The 22,544-nt window shown below is 43.5% G+C and overlaps 1 protein-coding gene across 6 annotated transcripts in view; it reads right to left on the minus strand.

Moving 5' to 3' along the window:
- The window catches only part of zfhx3b (zinc finger homeobox 3b), a 260,384-nt gene that overhangs the window by 62,142 nt on the left and 175,698 nt on the right, over positions 1-22,544 (minus strand). For 5 of the 6 annotated variants that reach the window (XM_049718658.2, XM_049718656.2, XM_049718660.2 and 2 more), the window contains 3 exons: positions 19,764-22,328; positions 18,615-19,194; positions 16,558-17,054 (listed from right to left, as the gene is read on the minus strand). In XM_049718658.2, the coding sequence (XP_049574615.1) occupies positions 16,558-17,054; positions 18,615-19,194; positions 19,764-22,292 (3,606 nt within the window). In that variant the 5' untranslated portion in view covers positions 22,293-22,328. The remainder of the gene's footprint in view (positions 1-16,557; positions 17,055-18,614; positions 19,195-19,763; positions 22,329-22,544) is intronic. The other variant, XM_049718659.2, reaches the window with a different exon arrangement.

A 22,544-nucleotide genomic window follows, 5' to 3' on the forward strand; every position in this document is an offset into this window, starting at 1 on the left:
TATTTTAACAGGCGGCAATGAAGTTACACACAAACGAGCCGTCTTACTTCTGCAGCGAATCTTTTCCAAGTTTCATTTGTAACAAAACAGGCTAACTAGAATATGTCCTACCGACTTATTTTCACGTCATCTAAAAACCATCCAGACTTTTAATGTTGGGGTGACATGATGTTGCACAGCGCCCACAGAGTAAGGGAAGAGACGGTTTACAACACGGTTCAAGCGTTCAAGAGAATAAATAGATTTGTTCCTCGAGCTATCTTCAACATTTAAATGGTTTAATAATGCTTAAAAATAACAGACAACACCATAAACGACTTTTTGGAACGATACATTAAAATTGACCATATTTGGGCATAGAATGTTTCTGGCCAACAGAGATGTGTGTATGTGCTATGACACAGAGCTGAGTAATGTACTCACCCATAAACGTGCAAAGAACAAGGTTGGGGTAATCCCTCCTTCAATAATGACCCTGGGTTCTAAAAGATGCCTTTCAATCACATGATCAATGTGTCCACATAATTCATGTGCAAGTCTGTGTCTTTGGGAGGCCGGGAGGGCGATAAGCATGCGTGCTGTGATGAGATCAATGCCCCTGTGTGGTGATAACGAGCCTGAGCCTATGCCCACAGGAGCCTCGCGACGCCATCCAAGGTCTCGCTCATTAGGAACATTTGGATAAGCATGGTCATACATACATAATATGCACTTGTAATCGGATACAGATAAACACATTTTGCCACGTCTTAATGAGCCGGGTCTTGCTTTTGTAACCCACCACACTGACAATACAACAGGAAATTATGGCAACCCCCTGTATAAAATCGGGGGGAAAAAAGCTGCTGCCTTTCTCTGAAGGTAGCTAATTAACAGCTTAACCTCCTGATGGTTTTATTAAATCTGTGCTGGCACAATCTTGCCAAAATTGCAATACAATGTGTCTGCCTGGAGGGGGTTGGAACAGGGTGGAGCCAGTGGGGGCACCCAAACAACAGTTGGAGACAGTTGACAACTGGCAGGGTACCATCTGGAAGCTGAAGGGGGACAGCTCTGGACTTGCCCGGGCCCTTTCTTCTATTACCAAACATTCTGAAGCAACATCCTTCCACTCAGGAGGATTGCTGAGCTAATTAATGGTGAGGCCAATCAATATGTTCAAATATGATTCTGGATAATATGTGTTGCCAAATGCTGAGATTGGGCAGGTCCACCAAAAAAAAAAAAAAAAAAAATCAATAAAACTTTACTAGCAGCATTTCACTTCCACATAATCCATCTATCTACAGTATATGGTATATGAGCAAGAAACCCAATTGAAAACATCCAAGAAAATGACTACACCCATCATAAACCATTGATATTACACTCCCTTTCTTCTGGCTATGTAGTTGGCAAAGACAATTTGACTGTGAGTGACATTTATCGCATTTAGTGCTAACGTTTCCGTTTGGAATGATAATGACTTGAATTAGCCTGTAGGCATACAAAGCTACAAATACAGTATAACAGAACCCTTTAGCTCATACGTGATGAAAACATAAGTATGTGTCACCTGAACAGATTGCTTTAGGCTCCTTAAAGTCCCTGTAAAGTAAAATAAATATGCCTTCTAAATTTGACACACCACAGAGAAGAGTTTTGTTAACAACTGTGCTACAATGGATTTTCTTTTCTATATAAAAAAAGGAAATGCAGCATCAAAATCTTCCAAAATCAAGTAGTTATATTTGCTCTCAAATGCTATGTGAATATGCTGAAATTACACTACCTTTAATTGCCAATATCAAGACTGAGCTGGAAAAAAAAAGAATGGTACTTCATCTACGTCATTCTTATGTACGTTCAAATCACGAAAATATATCCCCTTAAAATGACGAGACGCAAACCTGCACCTTAATTACTCAAACACTGTTCTCAACGTAAATCTGCTAACTGCATCTGTACTGAAACACAACTTGGAAAGACACCGTTGGCAGCAATAAAAATGTTCAATGTAAATGAAGGCCAGGAATGTAATGATTTATGGAGGTAGTGAGTTTTGGTAACGAAGGGGTGTTGGATTAAGGCACAAGCAAACACCACTTGAAATGATTAATGCAGTCAATGAGAATTAAATGCAGAGCAGGAACATGACCCAAACACAATTAGTCTGGGCGGACAAACATCACATGGGCATGAATGTAGATTCATCGCTCAACGTTCCAGGCCAATCGGCAAAACAAGATGAAAAGGATTGCTCTCATCTGGATGTCCAAGTGAAAATGTCTCCATTATATGTGTCCACTTCCCAGAGTTTACTGGTTAGCGTGACCCAAAAAGTCATCCTGGGGGCCAGAAGCCATCATTACAAAATGGCCCACGCTCTTGGCTTTGTAGCAACTACGTAGTTGAGCTCATGTTTTGCAAACACAACGGTAGAAAGGAGACACAAAATACCGCCTCCTCAGGCTTATACGTATTATCTCGCTTTCACCCCTCGTGTCCTTGGGTTTGGAAGTGTAAATATTTTATTACTGCTTAATTGCTTGTTGCTTCAGGTTACGTAATATAGCTGTGATAGCCGGGATGCTGAATGTTTTCTAACTATCCCGTATCCTGGTTTATAAAATTTCAGTCGAAAAAAATTCAGAGCAAGTGTTAAGAGGACATCGGGTGAAAGCTGGCTGCTACAGACATTCTTATTAAGAGCAGCGATTATGTGTTCAGATAGTGTCAATACTTATAACTGTCGTCTCATGCGGCTATCTTTATCACAAGCATTGGCATGACAAAAGCAACATGGTCTTTGAGAGGTGCTTCTTCTTAAAATGAAAATTAATGAGTGGGGTTGAGTGCAGGTGAAAACACAGAGTGGATCTATATGTGGGCTTATTTGCATGCAGCGTGAAGTGCTCGGTTGGAGTGAAAATGGCCGCTGAGGGTTCTTCACACAATTTGTACACCAAACACCCACCAGCAACCACCGGTCAGCACTTCTCCACGGGGAAAACACAAAGTTGCAACACACGAGTGCAAGCCTTGCAGTGCACTTAGTTACTGCAGTCTTTACATTTTGATAAAAAAGTCAATTTTAAGTTACAGTTCTAAAAAGTCCAGAGAAAATAAAACACAATTTCTTTAACATGCTGTCATGGTCAGTTTGTATTATTTAACATGCTTACTCGACTCACTTCAGAACAAGCAGCAGTTCACCAATTAGTGAACACGTCCATAAAAAAAATGGTGTTCAAGCTGTTGGTTGCCACTCCCAGTTAAATTTGACTGTCAAAGGACAGCTCAATCAAAAGGAATTACATGTTCTGTATTTAAGACAACCACACAACTTTACCTTTGAGAGATACCTCAATACTTGTAGATAGGTAACATAAGAATACTCACAGGCAAATATTCTTTGCAAAAAATGACTAAGATTACTGCAGTTTTTGGAGTGAGTCGTAAACTTGGGTGTTTATGCCTGTAATATGGTGGCCACAGGGCGTACCCCAGAAACAGGCAGCACAATGTCAATTGAAGCGAAGAAAAAATGTTTATTTCCTTCAATTCAACTTCTGTCATAACTGTATTGTACAGTGTGACCTTTCTGTTTAAATTAAAAACAGTATAAATACATTAGGTTTTTTTTTTTTTTTAAGGAGGTTATCATGAATTAATGACAATGGCATTTATTTCACTTGCCGAAAGAAGAGTCAATATAAGAGTGGTTTGAGTTATGACCATGGTAAACATTACATTCTTATGTCACTTTTAACATTTAATGCTGCAACCATTTCCCTTTATTGCTCATCCCCTATGTTGGTCACAAGGAAACTGGAGCCTATCCCAAAGGATGGTGACATGTCAATTACAGGACTGATTCTCCAGACAGACAACGGCTCACACACATGTTCACTCAACTTCAATTAACCTCACATGCATGTTTTTGCATTGTAGGAGGAACTTGGAGTCCATGTAGCTAATCCACAAATGCACATACAAACAGAAAAGTTGTAGCCAAACCCAAAATATCAAAAGATCAACGTATATATATATTTTTTATATAGTCACCATTTGACCTTCATACACAAGGAGGATGTGCACTTGTGTTGACAAATGATTCTCTAAAAAGTCCCACCCCCTTTATCCCATGAGGACAAGCAACTGTCACTAATACATATGGGCCCAGTGTGGCAACGCACAAGTGAATTCTATTGGGTGTGCTCATTAGCCAAAGGGGAGGAAAAACACTATAATTTCACTTTCCATATGAAAGAAACAAAAGTGCTCATTGATCAGGAAGATCAATGCAGGATCAATAAACTAAACCCTCATCATTCCCAGAGCAGTGTAATTGCTGCTGAGATGTAGTTGTCATCACTAAAAATCAAACCCAGGCTCAACTAATTGGAGGAGGCCGTTTGCTTTCCGTCATGCAAAAAGTGTTTCCAAGTCCCAGAAAAGAATTGTCTTGGCGACTCAGTGTGGTGAGTGTGAGCGGGGCAGGCGCCATTACGCTGGTTGCCTTAAGTGCACATCTAAGGCCTGCTACAGACCAAAGTATTTTTCAAATTTTAGATTATTTCTCCATGAGAGACCTCACACAATGATAGAAAATGGGTTTAACAACACTGAGCACCGCACACATAAAAACTCTGTCCCACCATTAATCTTGAAACAAAGTCGACCAAGCCTGGGATCTCACCTGATCACACCTGATTTCACAAAAAAATAAATAAAATAAGAACAGACACTTGTGGATATGTGCCGATATATCCTAAGTGACGGGAGAGCATTGTAAGATGGCGATGTGGCTAAGAAAATACTTGCTTTGGAAAATACTTTCATACATAAACGATGATAACTGATTATTTTTAGTGAAGGTCCTTAGACAGTTTGTTCCTGTCCTCTGACCTCAGCATAGGGGCAGAAATTAGATGTGCCACTTTCCACTTGAGTAGTTGAGTGCTGCAGATGTGTTTTTATAGAGAAAAGGAAAAGAGGTGTGCCTGACATAACCCCCGATAGATATTTTAAAGACTGGCATCACACACAAGCAAACAGCACACAAAGTGCTTGAAAAAGCCTTCAAACTGCGGTTCAAAGACGACCACTTTGCCCCTTCCTGTTTATTGATTAGCTAGCACTCCTGTTGGGTAATTGTGCAGTAAATCAAGCACGGAGAGCACTAATCTCAACCCTGAGAGGAAAGTGTTAAAGGTAAAACCTGCTGAAAAGTGCATAATGATGGTGCAGTGTTGAGCCAGGAGAGAGCCTATGCTCCTCCCTCTCACATTTCTTGCTCCCTGCCCGCCTGCCTGCCTGCCTGCCTGTCTGTCTGCTTGCCTGCCTGCACAACCAAAGGCAGAAAGGAGAATGCTTGGCAAGAGGAGCAATGGGAAGAGTATACAGTTTCTAACCACCTCGCGCTCTCTCACTGACTCTTCCAGTCCCTGTCAGTGCATTCCCAACCAAAGCGCCGGGGGCGCCATGCTTGTAAAGAAACCACAGCCTTTTTAAGGGCTTCTTGTATTTACAAAGGGAGGCATGTCGGAATCAAAGGCATTACCACATGACACAACACATTAAACAGTTGGCAGATTGAAAATTTATAGACTACAAAGATAGGAAAGTGGGTAAACAGGAGTAATAAGATTGTTGGAGAAGTTCAAGTTCTTACCTAAAGAGAGTACGTAGTCATGGAGCAGCCCTCTTTCCTTTGCCTTCCCGCAGACCATACGGCTCACGCTGTACTCCAGGTGGAGACAGCTATCATTTTCCCATCAACTTCCTGTTTCTCTCGTCTCCCCACCCCCCCTTTCTTCGGTGCTCTCTCACTCGCAGCTGCACAACTTGATTTTCTGTGCCAGGTTTGAGGAAATACAAAGCTCTGCCTTTCACCCATCTTCTGAAATAGCTCACAAGCTGCAGTTAAGAGACTTTTTTTGCCCTCCCCCTCCGCGGTTATCCGACTGCCCCCGTGTTGCGGCTCGCCCTAATCTCGCCTCGGTTTTTACTTCACCTTCATCAGTAGAGACCTAAAAATACTTGATAAATGGAATATGATATTTTAAAGTCTTATCTCTCCCATCTCTTCATGCACGGCGAATAATAGGGTAGTTAATCCTGCAGATCCTACTCAAATTGATTAATCAGCACATGCGGACAATCAAATAAATGATTAATATTCCTCCGTTCCGTGGTCGGACAGTCACCCCCGAAACCGTTAGTAATAATTCAGTAACCCTTCGCAGACCACAGGCTGCAGCTAGTCAGCCTCACTCAGCATCAGAACCTCTGATGTTGAGCAGGACTTTGAACTCTCCACACACAAACTGAGACACGGCAACCTGAAAACAATCTGCAGTCCACGCTCGCTCCAATCCTCCTATGATGGCTGCCTGTCTGATCGGGCTTACACTTCATAAACAATACAAACGGGCAAAGTGAGGGCTTGGCCTATTCAGCTAAGATTATACTGTAAAATGAGGAACATTTCCCCATTGTCGAATTGGTATCTCAATATGATTCAGCATGCATTGCACATGCTAAATACAAAACTACAAGGGAAACGGCCCAAGAACAAGTCAGAACTGAAGACAGTTTCAATAAAGGGCTAGCAGAGCATCACCACAGTTGAAATTCCGCATCTGGTGATGTCTTTGTGTTCCAGATTTCAGGTTGTAAGTGACTGCAAAGGATTTGCGAGCAAGAATTAAAAAAGTGAACATTTCATTTATGATTGACTTTTGGTCCCATAAAAGGTGGGAGGCATATACTGCATACAAACCCTTGTAATTCCAACACCGCTCTCTTGATTTAGATATAAATAGCATTAAATTAAAGCTGAAAATCTACAGTTCAGCACAACTTGTTTCAACGTGTTTAGAGGCAAAACGATGAGAATTGTGTTGATCCCCCAATGTTTACAGACCTGACCAGAAGAGAAGAGAAGCGGCACAGTTGGCACCCAATAAGAGGGAAGGGAAGAGACGAGCTTCTCTCTCTCTCTCTCTCTCTCTCTCTCTCTCTCTCTCTGCCCCCCCCCCATACACACCATTACCAAGACTATTCTCCCTCCCACAGAGGTCAGTGAGCAGCCATCTTCATCCTCCTCCTCCTCTCTTAGAGCTGTTATTAATCAAGGAAACGGACAGAGGCGGAAGAGGTTACCTTTTGGTTCCAGAGTAAATCTGATGGGGGCTGGGCCAGGACATGGTAAATCCATGTATATTTATATACAGCATTTTTCTGTACACTACAATATTTGGACGTATGCTGTTTTTGCAAGCCTCAACGCATGCGTAGGCTAAACACACAAGGACTCACCCCCCTTTCCTAATCCCTTGTAACTGCTGTACAGGAGACTTTGCCTTTGTGTTGCGTCTGACCAGCTGGCTGCCAGAATCAGCATGTGCAGCTGTCCACTGTGACAAATGCTAGCACACCACCAGCGCTACACATTGACTCCTCCTCAGTGCACTGCTACTGTGACAATGCCAGAAAAACACCTAAAATGTCCCTGACCTCTGACAGACATCAGTACCCAGGTTGAAAAGCCAAGGATGGGTACATGGCATGGACTCAAAGTTAGACTGGCCAATAGGCCTCGTGATATATAGTGTTGTCATTAATAGGATGCAAAAAAGGGGTTTATCTAAACATCACTGCTCACTTTCATCTCTTCCCTTGTTCAACTGTTTATAAATCAGCTGCACAAATATTTATGTGCTGAATGAGGAAAATGGCTAGTCTGGGTTCTATCTCTGCCCGCCTTCCCTCCCTCCCTTCTTCTCGTGTGTATGCTTCCACGAGGCCACCACAGATGCAACACGTCAAGGCTCCAGGTTTCATTTATCATATCAGCTTTGTTGTAGGCCATTGTGTGGCTCCTGAAAAGGCTGACTGGACCACAGCAATTTTAAGGAGGTGCTAATAAAATCTGAAATGTGCACATGCTGTACTGTCATACTTGATAAGATTATGTGTAATAGGGAGATATTTGAAAGCAGTAATTGGTACTACAGTAATTGGGCAATCTGCTTCCATGGGAGAACTTGTTTGACTTGATTTTCATTTGTGTACAAGCTGCCTGAGGTGAAGTTGCTAATATCACATTGAAGTTAATATAGGGCAGAGCGTTTTGGGCTGATGCTAAGTCATGCATGTCTGTGATGGCAGATGATTTTAGCGGTTGAACTGAAAACAATATTAGCCCTGATACTAGCATTAAAACAATATGAGAAGTTACCAGGCTGGCGCACATCTATCACAAACCAGTAAAAGAAGGTCAGGCATTTTATTCTTAATTATTTTCATTATTGTAAAGCATTGTTCATTACTAAATGATTTTTGACATATTGAATCTAAAAACATTGGTTGCCAGTCAGTGCCTGAGGTGCACTGACATGCATGCAAATGCCCTTGACTAATGCAACACCATCAGTCGAAAAGCTTAACAAAATAATAATATAACCACATTCAATACAACGCGTGGCCTCTGCTTCCCTTTTCGCTCACCTATCTGCTTCTGCCAACAGAACACACAATGGGACAGGCCCAGAGATTCTGGATCCATGCTGTGTAATTGCTCCCCTTGGCCCTGACCTCTGATCCAGATCTCCGTGATACACAACATATCTGTTAAATTGGGAAATGGGCAAATATTCTTCTAATGACTCACACTACAACAAAACTGGATGAAAACAAAGAGGAGGGTGGAATCAATTTTTCTTTTTTTGCTGCCCTTCACTGCCTCTATTAGTTTCCTTTTACACACACACATATATATATATACACACACACTATATATGTGTGTATATATATATATATATATATATATATATATATATATATAAAACTGGAGACCTAAGCAGGGTAGATTGGCAGCGGACTTCACTGAGATGCATTACATTAACGAGGAGATAACCAAGCAACGCTCAGAAGGAAATATCTTTTAAACTGCATCTTGACTGCCTTTCGATGTACACATTGTGTTTGCTGAGCTGCCATTAAAAAAAAAGACAACCTTAATCTAAACCGTGCAGAATGTTGATCTTGCAATCTACACTCCAGATAATTAAAAAAGATAAGTTGGTTCAAGCAGGGATAAAACCAATTGGACTAGCTTTTTGCCCACACGTAACGTGGATGGACAACAACAAAGAGCATGTTAATGCAATGCTCCACACCGTACAGTAAGGGTGCATAAAACGTGTGTGTTTTCTGCGGGCAGGGGGGGGGAGTGGGGCGGTGACGGGGTGACGGTGGTGAGCTGGCTTGTCGATCGATGCAGAGATTGGCAGTTAATGGCTTTTCCTGTTCTGCCTTGGTAACCCTGGCCTGATGGCTGTTGCGTCTGATCAGGGATGGCAGATGGTGTTTGATTTTCGTATATAAACCTCTGACTTTGTGGAGATGGCGTCATCATGTCAAATGATTTAAAAGTTAAGTTGAAAACTGGGCGGAGTCCATTGCAGCAACACTCATTTGAAATCTAGATGTGAGCTGTCTTGCATACATACATGCACGACGTTCCACAAACAATATTGTCAAAATGTTGTCGCTGTCGGCGGAATCATCGTGACTTTAAAAATCATTCTTCGCTCAAGTTGTTCGTTCGAATATGGCCAGCATGACCAATTGCGCCCCAATATAACACCATCCCAAAATCATGTTCAAGCTCTAATTTAACAGGTTGTCACTGATTTAAATCAATGGGCATGTAACCATCTGCCCCCATCAAAGTCGGTGCTCACAACTACGGTTCCATTATCTTCCCTCGCTCTTGCTCAAACATCCACACACAATATGGAAAGAATTGAATTAACACATTTCGGAAAATGATTAAGTTCTTTTTCCAATCATCTTGCTAACAAGCAAACACACCAAGGAAATGATATCCTCCCTGGACAAGATTGCGTGTGCGTGTGTTTGTGTGCCTTTCAACATCAATCATTTGAGCCATAAACTGGATTCCAGATTCCACCATTTCCAATTCTGAACAGGTCCAAGAGCTGTCACTTTAACGGTAGCTGTGCAGACAGCAAATTGTTTCAATATGGCTACTCCAACCTAACGAGCACATATTAAGGAAATTCCTAATTAGTGACAGAGCTATGTCATCTGAAGTGAGGATTTATGTTTGAATTATCCAGCTGTTCTTCATTTCAAGGCTATAGCTGACTTGACTCGCCGATATTGACTGACACAACAAAATGATCTGCCAAGGGCATCTTTGTGGATGTGAACGTTTCTAGTTAAAAAAAGTAATTTGCAGCTATTCAGAATGTGAAATTCAGAAATAAAAAAACTGCTGATTATGTAAAAAAAGGAAACCAATTGTTCATTTGTAATATTGCTTCAGGTCCTTGGGATTCACCTAATTTTGCTCCTCAAATGAAGTCATTGTAATGAAAGCTCCTGCCCGTCAAAAAAAAAAAAGGTATTTCGAGCCTTGGCGTTAAAACTTTTTTTCCCCTAGACTACCCTGTCTATTTTGGGTATCAGTTTGTCATGGAGGAATGTTAAGGCCATAATGTATCAGCGCCCTTGAGAAGCTAAAGAGCATTCTTATCCCCAACTGTTCATGGTGCCTCTCTCTTTCATTCACTATCGCTTTCTCCCACTCAAGCCCCTTCCCTCTTATTCTGGGAGAAGGTTTAAAGTAAAACACAGGTGTAGAAGACGACACCCGTGGGAAAGATAACGTTTGGGAACATTCCTGGTGCTGAAAAAGAACGTTCCCCCCTCAAAATACTTCATCTGAGGAACTATAAAATGGCCTCTATTCCAAGACTATGCTTTTGACCCCTTTGAGCCTCCACCCAACGTTCCCCAGCGCTACATCTGACATCACTACCTAATAATTTAAACAAGGGATTCTATTCTCTATCCTTTTTTTCCATAGTTTGTATTGAAGAATCAGACACATGATGAGAAAACAAGATGCAAATGATATTTTCCAGAGGCCCCAATAAAAACCGCATGACACTCGGGGCTGCGTCGTTTAATTACTGAAGAATGAGATCTTTTCTTCTACATCTGGAGGAAAGATCATCCGCATAACATCGATAGATTTATAGCTCCCAGCTCGAACCCTTGACTCCAGCACATGGCAAATTAGGCAAAACACGGATGAACATCCAGCACCAAACCCACTTTACGTCTTGATGGGTCAACATAGATTTTGTGGTCTCCTCAAAAATTAGGTTTGAGGAGTTTGCATCTATGTGATTTATGGCCCAGAAGCAAGTGTTCTCTAATCCAAATGTAATTGATGCACCTCAATCGGGAAAGAGAACTTGTAAAAAGCTATCAGAATCTTCCCTCATTTGGGCTTCTTACAAATCAGAAATAAAAAATCTATATATGGCAATTTTTGTCCTCAGGGTGCAGTTCACACCAATGTTCCTGCTTTCAAATAAGGTGCCTACCAATAATCAAGATTTACCGATATGTTCCCAAGGTGGAACCTTTGCGCATGCCACTCAGGTGATTAGCTTTTTTACTCCTTAAAGGTACAATGATATACTTTTGTACAGACAATGTAATCAGTGTTGAAGCTGGCCGCTTCCACACAAACAGGGCAAAGAGGCTAGACAGACAAATAGCTCTCCTTCTGAAAGACAACTTTTTTCATTCATCATTCATGTTTCAATTAAATTCCTGCACCTATGGATGTTAAGGCTGTTCTAAGCTAAATGTATAAATAAATTAGGGGCAAACTCCTTTATGGCGATACAGTACATTGACAGGTGAAAAAAAGCAAGGACATTGAAATGAATCAACAGCAAAGTCCACATATCCATAACTTAACAATATACTGTACATGTCCCACAGCCCTACTCAGTAGGTTAAGTCCAAACAGAACATCGGTCCCAGTGTGGTGCTCCAGGTCCATAAGTAAGGAGGTATCCTGTCTCCCCATCAGTCCCTTCACCCTAACTTGCTTTCATGTAAAGCCCTACTGAACACAGACCTCAGAGCTGAGTAGTTTTGCAGCTCCAACCACGCGGAGGCCATTAATCTGGTGGCTAAGCCACTGATGTATTGATGGCACAGAGCCGGTAAGCCTGCCTGCCTCACTCTCTCCATCCCTTCAGTTTAGGGACTACATGGAGTCACAAGATTGTCCAGCTGGCAGAACATTTATCTGCCCACTGACACTGTCCATCAGGTGTTGTGGCCAAAGGTCATTAGATAGACTGACTATTGTCGAGCCATGATGCAACTTCAAATGAGATTACATGTAAACAAAAAATGTTGACTCAAAGCAGCGAGGCAATAGCCTGCTAAAATATTAATGGTGTTTTGTCCTTATTGAACTGCACAGTCTTGTGGATTATAAGACATTCCAGATGGGTTTAGTTTAAAATTGGTCTCAAGAAGGGCTAAGCACCAAATTAGACAAACAGGTTAATGATCACAATTGGTTTAGTGGCCTAAAAGACTTGATCTGTATTTGGACTTGATTGACCTATCAACCTAATTAACTGTAGATAACCCGTGGACTGATGACAAACACATGTAAACTAAAAAGAATCGGGGAGAAGTCCCAAATAAGTGATGATTAACTGTAATTTATAAGAGGTGTGTGGCTATGTCTTCTTCCGTGTGCAATCAAAAGCTTATGCATGTAAAATGGGAGAATGGGCTGTCTCCCAGGATGTGCAGCACGCGCTTTATTAGAGCGGTAGTACCAGTAAATCAGCGCTCAGCTCTTACTGGAACTGCTGCAACCTTTCCCACTGAGCACTATTACTGAACAATCATAGGCAAGCCATGATAATTAGAGTATCTCTCCTTCCCACCCTCCTGCCCCCCACTACCCCCTCTCTCCATCTTTCTTCTACACCTCCATAGCTTTCTAGAGGGTTAGGCCAAGCTCCGGCTGGACGTCACTTTGCCAAGTAGCTTCTAACATTACCTGACATACTTTTTCTCTCACTGCACATGTAAAATGATTAGAGTGCTCTTAAAAAGTTCTAACCTTCGGGAAATTATTCAAACTGGCCAGCACAGACCAGCAGGGGCAAAAACATTCGATAACCCCGATGCCGGGTCAAACCTGGAAACTCATCGATGTCAGCCATCTGTTTTGCCAGTTGTACTTGGCCTTGCGTAATGCACCAAGCGTGGAACTACAACCTACTTGCGATAGTCCCCCAAGCATAGACTATAGCTCACTGCAGAAATCAATGGTGGCAGGTCTAATCACGAATGTAAAGAGATCATCCAACCTGCAAGCCAGTGAAACGGGATGATCAGTGAAACATGCTGATGCCATGCGGCTGCTAATCCCTTCATTTGCTTTACAGTCTATTTTCTTCTTTGCTCTGTGGATTCTACAGATGCGTACTCCTCCTGGTGCTGCAGCGTACACTAATACTTCTGGAACGCACTCAAGTGTAAAATAATTGTACGGTCACCATCCAAGACAGATGTTTTGCGTTTGTTCACTGGCCAGCCCCTGCGCTCCACTTTGCACTGTAAGTTCGAATATACAAAGAGCAGATCATATGTTCAGAAATTCTGTAGGTATGACACATACGACAGATTTAAACTGGAGTGAGACACTTGAAAAGTTTGCATATGCTCAACAATGCAGGACCAGCCTTGGAGACAGGGGTGTCAAGACTTTCAAGAAAGATCCCCCTTTTGATAGTGACAGCACTCTGCCTCTCAGACCATGGCCGAGCGGCATCTGGAGTGGATTTTGTGCGAGCAGACACTGAGGAACATGATTACATTCAGCTAACTGCGCTCTAAACTGATTATGCAAGTGCCAAGCTAATGGACTACATTTGCAAGAAGAAAAATAACATTCAATCAATCTCAATTACCGCCGATTGCACCGGCCCGCGAGACAAGGAAGGTTGCCAGCTAACTCCCCCCCCCCACCACCGCACCACCTAAGTTCCTCCCCTTTTCCCGAACCTTTGACTGGAAGCTGGGGACTGGTTTGGCCCCACCCATTCTGTCTGGCCAGAGCAGCCAGAGCCTAAGAGCTTGGATTAGTTCCACTCCTCTCACCTCCAAACTAACACATAGTTTGCCTTGAGGCTGGCTGTTAGAATCAGGGCTATCATATTCACATGTACAACTGAAAAATGAGAGCTAGAAGACACGTCTAGTCAGAAAACACTGTACACAAGTTCAGGCTCACATCACAAGAGGAACTTGGCAGAGCCCATATTACTTAGAATGGAATCTGTCATCAGAGAGGACAGAAGAAGTCATCACCCCCCCCCAAAGTGTGCGGTTAGGGTAACTTGCTGGATGTTTCTGTGGTCTTTTGGAACATTCCAATACATGAGGTGGTGGGGTTGATATTTTTAGAAAGCCCTAATATGGGCCACATACCACAGACTCTCAAATTATCCCATGCAGCTTAGCTCTAGGTTTCAACCTCCCTTTTTAATTCCAGTAATTATAGGCTCCAATTTATATAGAGCTGTGCACACAAAGGGCCTGTTTAATGCAAACCAGTTTGATTCTGGCAACATATCTCACACGGCACCCACATCTTACACTGTTTATGCTGATGTGATTTATTTTCGAAATTTAGCTATTTGTATCAGATTTATTTAGGGAGGAGTAGATGCGTGGGGATTTTCCTTTTTTTGTGCCTGGATGAAATGCCAAGTGAAGGGTTACAGGCGTGGGCTAATATAGGTTTGTGTCTGCCAGTATTGCCACCAGGACAATAAATTCAACAGTGCTAAGACTGTGACACCAAGTGCAGAGTCAGTGCTGCCAAGAGGTCTTAGAACCATGTAGTTGTTGTCCGCTAATCACGTTTGTGAGTCATAAAATGCCAAGTCATAAAATAATACTTGTCAACAAGTATGTGTTGTTTTTTCTTCTTCTTGGGTTTGGTTGAGGTTTGAGGCGGGCTTATGAGATCATCTCGGGGTGAGAATGCAGGTGAGTTCTGGACAGTTTTACCCTGAAGATTCACTGGTTTTAAGAAACATGGAGCCAACGTAAGAGGCTTAAGTCATAAAAGTGATCATTCCTAGATGTGTTGTACATATTTAATCCCTCCACAGCCCGAGCAGCGCTATGACATATGTCTTCTCTTAAAAACTTGAGTGGAAAAAGACACAGAAGAAAATCTGGCTCTCTTTTTCTCTTGGGCTTGCTGCAGAGGAAATCACACATATAATGTAATATAAAGTGCACGGTACATCCGCCGGGACAACAAAAGCAATCCATCCCTCCCAAAAGGTGTGAGGAGGACAGAGAGGTTGCCAGAATCTAATCTGGTTGAATGCAAGACTCTCATTAGAATGTGGGCCAGGGTAAATCTGGCACATGTTGTCTATGCAAGCTGAAGACACTCCTTACTCATTGCTCTATGCATTCTTACGGTGCATGTGAGCCCGGGGATTTTCCTGTTATTTTTACAGGCCAAACTAGCCTCCGCCTCCTCGTCCCCTGGACCTCTTTGATGACTTTAGCTGGAGCCTGTCTCTCACCTTTCCCTTTAACCAAACCATGAACATTGATTTCTCTCTCATGTTGTTTCGGTGTAAAGGCCTCAGAGACAGGAGCAGTGCTTACTATGCCAGTGGTTGCAATAAAGTATTCATAAAGCAGAATTATTTTATGAACGGTCTTTTCGAGGGGCTTTGCAGACCACTTGAAATTGAGCTCTTAATGTGATTGGACAGCACATTTGCTCACATGCCTTTTAATTTGTGCTTGTTAAAATATACTATAAAATAAACCTATATAAAAAAAGCAGACAAATTAAAACTTTTCTGTAAAAGAACCACTTCAGGCAAGGGAGTGAACATTAAATCAAGTCAACGTATGAGAAAACACATACATGCAGTCTATACATACTATATATATATATATATATATATATATATATATATATATATATATATATATATATATATATATATATATATATATATATATATATATATATATATATGTACCGTTTGTCTAAGAATATATTGCAGTGTATGTAATGACTTACAGAAAGGATGTGTTATGTGTCTGTGATTTGTTGTGTGTGCTTATTCTACGCGTGTGTATGTGCCAGTTTGGGTTAAGTGTGGAGTGGTCAAACCGCAGACTCACAGGATAGGTACCTAAGTGGAATCAGGGCTGTTAGATTTATGGCCATTTGTTCGGAGAGTGTTCATCCATTGGCTATTATGGAATGATTAGAGGAGAAGGTGAAGCTCCAAGTCCAGCAAAAATCAATACGGCTGTCGAGAACGATTCAGCCTCTCCTGCTCCGGGGAGTATTAGCACCAAACCTCTGTCTACTCGCACTTCTTCATTCGTCTCCAAGTGATCCACCCCACATCTAAGAGCAGCTTTGTCTGCTGTGTTCCTCACATGGAAGCAATGTGGCCTTCATTCTATTGAGCGACCAGCAAGGGTATGACCAAAAATGCCATGACTGCGTTGCTTTTGGACTACAGTGATCCCTCGCTATTTTGCGGTCCGTCTCAGTGCATCGCAGGTTTTTAAGAATTTCACATATCGCGGATATTTCGGTGCATCGTGGCTTTTTGCTTAGTGCGAATAAAATGAAACAGTTAGAGGACCACTGACCTTGTAAAGTTTGAGGCTAGCCTCATGTCGGGAATTGACTGTGTGCATCCTCAACTTCTCCAAGCTGTTGGTATAGTAGTCGCAAGCGTTGCACTTCAGGTGTACCGGGTTGCCAATGGCCACGCATTTCAGTCGCCATTCGTTGCCTTTGCCTCCCTCCTTAATGTGGGCCACAAGCTGGTACTTTTGAACGTGCTTGTCCGTCTTGCAGTGGAGCTGGAAATTGGCCTTGAGTTGAGTGGTGTAGTGGCACAACTTGCACTGATGAGAGTCGCCCACCACGGCACGCCACTCCTCCTCGGGCAGGCTGCGCTCAGCCCCCATGTGGATGCCGAGGAGATCCAGGTTGTCGGTGGTGAAGCGGTTGCACACAGCGCACTGGAAGAGCTTGAGCGAAGGGTCGCTAGTTTGTGATAGACTTTCTCCCAAGGTCATTAGCTCCTCTGACACCAACTGGCCACTGCCCAGGCGCATATCCATCGGGATGTCCCCACCTACTTGGATGTGTAGAAACAGACAGACAAGGAGAAAATATGAGAAGTGGAAAATGAAGACAGTTTGAAAATTCATCATGAAACTCAACGTATTTCAAGTTTAAGAAATGTTAATTTAGCTCAAAGACCAAGTTGTGTCTCAATAACAAGCGCTCATTTGTTGCCGATGTAAGCGTTCCTATTTTCGGTTGTACAGTGGAATAATATTGTAAATGGGTCTGTTCCCATGCATCCTTTCCTAGGTGCAACTTTTGAGCTCATTATTTACACTGCGCATTATTGGACTGTAAAATGAACATTGACATGAATGCACGCTGGTGTTGTTAAAAAATAAACATAAAATTCTAAAATTCAAGCAGTCTTTAGTAAAGAACATAAATATTTAAGCAATTTATTCATTCATGCATAGGAAAAAAATTCAGGGAAATAGACCAAAGTCAAAAAGGTATCCCATAGAGCCTCCCCCCCCAAACCAGGCTCACACCCCGACTCCCCTCTTTGTTGTTTGTTTAAAGCTATGTTTCCCAAATCAATGCTCTGGTAAGCAGATGTGTAATTGTTTTCCCAAAACTAATGTCAGCCCTTCCTCTTTTCAGCTCTCTCACGCACCATCACCTTGTTCGACATCATTTAAGTGCTGGGAATAATCATTCTCGGGCAGGGAGTGGATGAAGTTACACCTCTCACCAAACCCTAACTGTACGTCTCATACCATACAGTCGTATGATTCTTTTTATGCGTTGGGGGGGTGCAGGGATGACATTACTGACATTTACGAACCTTTTGTGTGTCATCCCTGCCTCCCTAGTAACATGCTTATTAGAACTCACCTCACAGGAAAATGAACCAGATGGTGGAGAAGGAAAAACATTAGTCACAGCAATCAATTCCTGTTTGTGTCTTTGAATTGGCAACAGTTGCAGACAAGTCTGCACAAACTGTGGGGTTGTAACGGGAACGGCAAACATGCTGCTGTGGTGGTTAATTGCCCATGCTGAGCCCTCTAACCTTTCTTCTTTGGCCATGATAAAATATGTACATAACTACACTAGCTGGTGAATAAAAAAAAAAAAAATAGAAACTTAAATTGTCAGCTTCAGCATCATTTTGGGAATAATAATATAAAAAGGCTGAAATGTGCTGTCTTAAGCGGGGAAAGTAATGGAAAGGAAATTTTGCCCCAACTCGTTAACCTTGTGCTCACAGGAAAATTGGTTATCGCAAAGTAAATAAAATAATAAATAGAAATAAAATAATAAACAGGAATGCACAACAACAGACCCAACATATTTGGGGGATTGAATTAGAAGCACGAGATGCTTAAATAAAAAGAGCTGAAAAGCAATTTTACAAACATTTCTGCAAAATCCTTTTAAGGTATCAAAATGCAAACACAGCTTGAGCTATATTTAAACGTAAATTTAGATTTTGATTAGGTGGTGAACTTTCAAGTGGAACAGAAAATGCCATTTGCTCCATATAGAGGTAAACCTAGATACTAATTACATAAGGACTGTGGTGATTTAGCAGTGCAAGAGACATTTAATTAGAGAACAAACTCACCCAGTGCAGGGGTCAAGGCAGCCATGCTGGGATCTAAAGGAAAGCCCCCCATTAGGAACTGGGCCTCAGGTCCTGTTGGGTCTATCTTGAGGCCTGGCGGTAAGCTCATGTTTTGTGTCAGGTAATACTGGTAGAGCTCAGCCTCGGAGGGCGAGGGCATAGCTCCCAGCGCCAGTCGGCCGTGTTGCATTTGAGTCACGTTCTGCTGGAGGAGCATCATGTTGTGCATGTGCTTCTCGCTGGTCATGTGGATGCGGAGGTTCCGCGCCACGTTGGTTTCATAGTCGCATACCTCACAGCGCCAAGTCGGTTTGCTCTTTGGCTTGGTCGGTGAGGGGGCACCGCATGGTCCACTTACATGGGCGGAGGACTGCGTGGGGTGGTGGTGGGCCGGGTGGTGGCTACCGGCCTGGGTCACAGAGGGCACGGCCACCACGCCTCCCGGGCCATGTCCAAACACCTGTTCCTGCGCTGATCCGATTGAGCCTCCATTCTGCAGTGTCTGCATGTTGTTTAGGTGTTTATCTGACTGCATGTGGATGCTTAGGTTCCCCTTAGTGGTTGTTGAGTAGTTACATACCTGGAGAACATAGGCAAACCAATCACATATGAATCAATACAAGCAAATACAATAGTGCCTTGAGATGTGAATTTTGTTTATTCCAAGACCATGACTTTAACTCAAAACATTTGTATCTCAAATCATATTTATCTATAGAAATGAATGGAAATGCCCTTGATGCATTCCAGCCTCCCCTCAAAACAACAAAACCTGGTGTAATGTGTATAATAATGAGGACAAATATTAATTCATAATACTGTACTTTATGAAAACATACAGTAATTATGTATATGAATAAAGAGAACAAGGTTGTTACACTGCATTATTTGAACGGCAGTCCCTAAAGCACCTTGAAGCCTCTTTTTTGATGAAACAATTATTCACCCTTTGTCAAGCTGCTGTCTAATATGAAGTAAGCTGAGCTTGCTGCCATGAGAGAGCACAGGAAAAAAAAAATGAGTTGGTCACTTGAATTTCCACTGCACAAAGAAATCTGAACTGCACCGCCAGAGGACAACAAAATGGCTAATACGCCCCCAGCCCCGGACTTTTTACCATCTCCTTAAAAAGTTGAATATGTTACATACCTCACATCGGAAAGGTTTGTATCCACATGTATAGCTTTCCCCACGCGCCAGACGAGGATGACTTTGACCGCTGCTGCAGAACACACAAGAGCCTCCAGAATCTGGGTGCTTTTCTTTCATATGAGCCTCCAAAGTCTGTTGATATTTGTAATGCCAGTTGCATTTGGGACACTTGAGTGTCTTGCATGAGTTACGCGAATGCATCATGGTCATGTGACCACCCAAAGAGCGCGAAGAACCTAGAACGGTGTCACATTTAGGGCATTCCACCCCACTTCCTCCACTGCCACCGGGCCCATGGTTCTGTGAACAGTCATTCACCCCTGTTATGTCACAGGAACCGCTGGGTTGGGGGTGAATGTGGCCATGCAATGATGAATGCAGGTGATGATGATGGTGGTGCATGTGGTGTTGCTGCAGAAGGGATCCATTTTCCTCCTCTTCCTCAGCCGGGCAATCATTTGGTTCTGGAGCTGTGGCACTATCTCGATTGGCACTTTCATCAGCAGCAGCGTTGGAGGATAGAGGTGAGGAAGAAGTGCCAGCAGTGTCCTCCTCACTCTTTCTGACATTGGCTGCTGCCATTGCCATGGGAACGGTAGTTCCCTGGCAGTTAAAGCTCAGAGGGAGCTCTGAGGTTCTCCCCCCACCTTCTGTAGCTGAAACCTCCTCCTTGACAGAGGAAGAAGTGGAAGCAGGGGATTTACTGTTTCGCGTGTAACTGACCGCAGGGGTGCAGGCAGAAGGCTGGAGAGTGCTACTAGGCATTAATAAAGGAGATTTGGAAATGCTTTGGTTTGAGATAGCTGGTTCCCCTGCATCACCTCCACCACTGCTACTATTAACACCACCGGTCACCACAGTGCCTTCTGCCTCCACCTCATCTTCTTCCCCTAATAACGGTTCCCCTTCCTCTTCTTCTGAACCCCCCACCTGGCTAGCGAGGTGTGTCGTACTGCCAAGGCCCTCGCTGGCACCATCGTTTCCCTTGTAAGCCAACTCGTTCCCGGTAGGCTCCTCTGTTCTCCCCCCATGTAAAGACGGGGCACTGGAGTCTTTGGCAGAGCCTGGGGTTGAGGGAAGAGTGGGTGCTTTGGGAGTGCCCAGCCTTCCAAGAGACAAGACAGAGCTTAGCGGGGTTTGCTGCGTCTGCTGCTGCTGCTGCTGCTGGAGGCTAGAGTCAGAGTCTTTGTTCAGGAGGGTCTCGCTGCCTCCACTGCTGCTTCCAGCCTCCAAATGGACACCACTAAACGTGCCATAAAAGCTCTGGCCAGAGTTCATAGGAAGCAGGGGAGGTGGCACAGGAGTGCCCTTAGTTTTTGGTTCCAGGAAGCTGATGAGGGGCTCTTTGTCTTTTCCAATCCCCTGGATGATAGCAGATGCATGGTTGTCCCCTAATAGACGGCGTTCATCCTCACACAGCGTCATGCGGTGGTCATGGACAGCATGGGTGGCAAAGGAACGCGCGTAACCAAAGGACAGCTTGCAGAGAAAACACATGAGAATAGGCTTACCCTTGCCATACAGGGCCAAACCATCAAATTTGGAGAAATCCACATTGTTAGGAACATCTTTGGATACACAGGACTTCTTGGCAGACCCATCGCTGTTAAGGTAATCCTTGTTACTTTTGTGCCGCACATCAAAGACACGAAAACTGTGCAGGACAGGACTGAGGCCTGCCATGGATGAGGTATTGGAGAAACCTTGGTCTGAATTGCCAAACCACTTCCCAAAGGACGAGGCTATGTGAAACGTGTTGATGATCTGAGGGTAGACCGAGGATGACGTCCCGGCCGGTTCCCCGGGTTTTCCCCCACTAGCGAGAGAGTTTGTGGCAAGCAGGCTGGGAACCATGCTCCCACCACTTTGGATGAGCTGACTGAGGCTCTCAACGATGTAGGCGGAGCCATCGGGTTGGTAGACGATCTCTCCAGCCAAGTTCTCCACATCACTACTCTCCTCTTCCTCTTCCTCCTCTCCTTCTTCACTTCCACTCTCAGGCCTACCTCGCCCTTGTGCGGGCTGATGACGCAGAAGAGTGGGCATGCCCCCTGCGCCTTGAGCCATCACTACCCCGGGAAAGGGTTGAAGACTTGGGAAACAACTGTCGATTTCCATTTCGTCCAAATCCTCAGATTCTTCCTCTTCTCCACAGCTCAATCTGTCCCGCTCCTCTCCCTCTTGGCCCTCTCTCTTGGAATGCAGCTGACCAGTGGCAGGGCTATCCCGGTGAGCCTGGCTGGATGTTTGTTTTGGCTGGGACTGCAGAGACTGCAGTTCCCTCACCTCGTCATGAAGAGCACAAGGGTTTTCGGATTGAGAAGGATAAGGAGCAGAAAAGGACAGCGGGTCCAGGGAAGCGGCCTGGTTGGTGCAAGGAAGCTGCAAGCTAGGGTGATCGTTCCAGGGCTGTGGAGGTTGCTGCTGCTGCTGCTGCTGCTGCTGCTGCTGCCGCTGCTGCTGCTGCTGGGAGGAGCTGAGCCCATCGTCTGTCCCAGAAAACACGGGAGACTCACAGCTGTCCATGCTGATGCCTACATGAGGCGTTCATCGCATCCAGGCCTGAAGACACATTAAAAAAAGACAAATTTGCGTTAGATGCAAAGGAGCAAGAGTCAGTGAAACCCATATAAACCATATAATGTACTATTTACTCTCTAGAAGTATTCTAGAAAATGTCAGTGCTCATTACACAAAGTTATCCACTGAAACAATAGAATGATTCATCTTCCTGCCATACCAGGAAGGTAGCATCTTTTATCTTCATCTTCTGAACAA

The sequence above is a fragment of the Syngnathus scovelli genome, chromosome 4 (assembly GCF_024217435.2).
Source record: "Syngnathus scovelli strain Florida chromosome 4, RoL_Ssco_1.2, whole genome shotgun sequence".
NCBI lineage: Eukaryota > Metazoa > Chordata > Actinopteri > Syngnathiformes > Syngnathidae > Syngnathus > Syngnathus scovelli.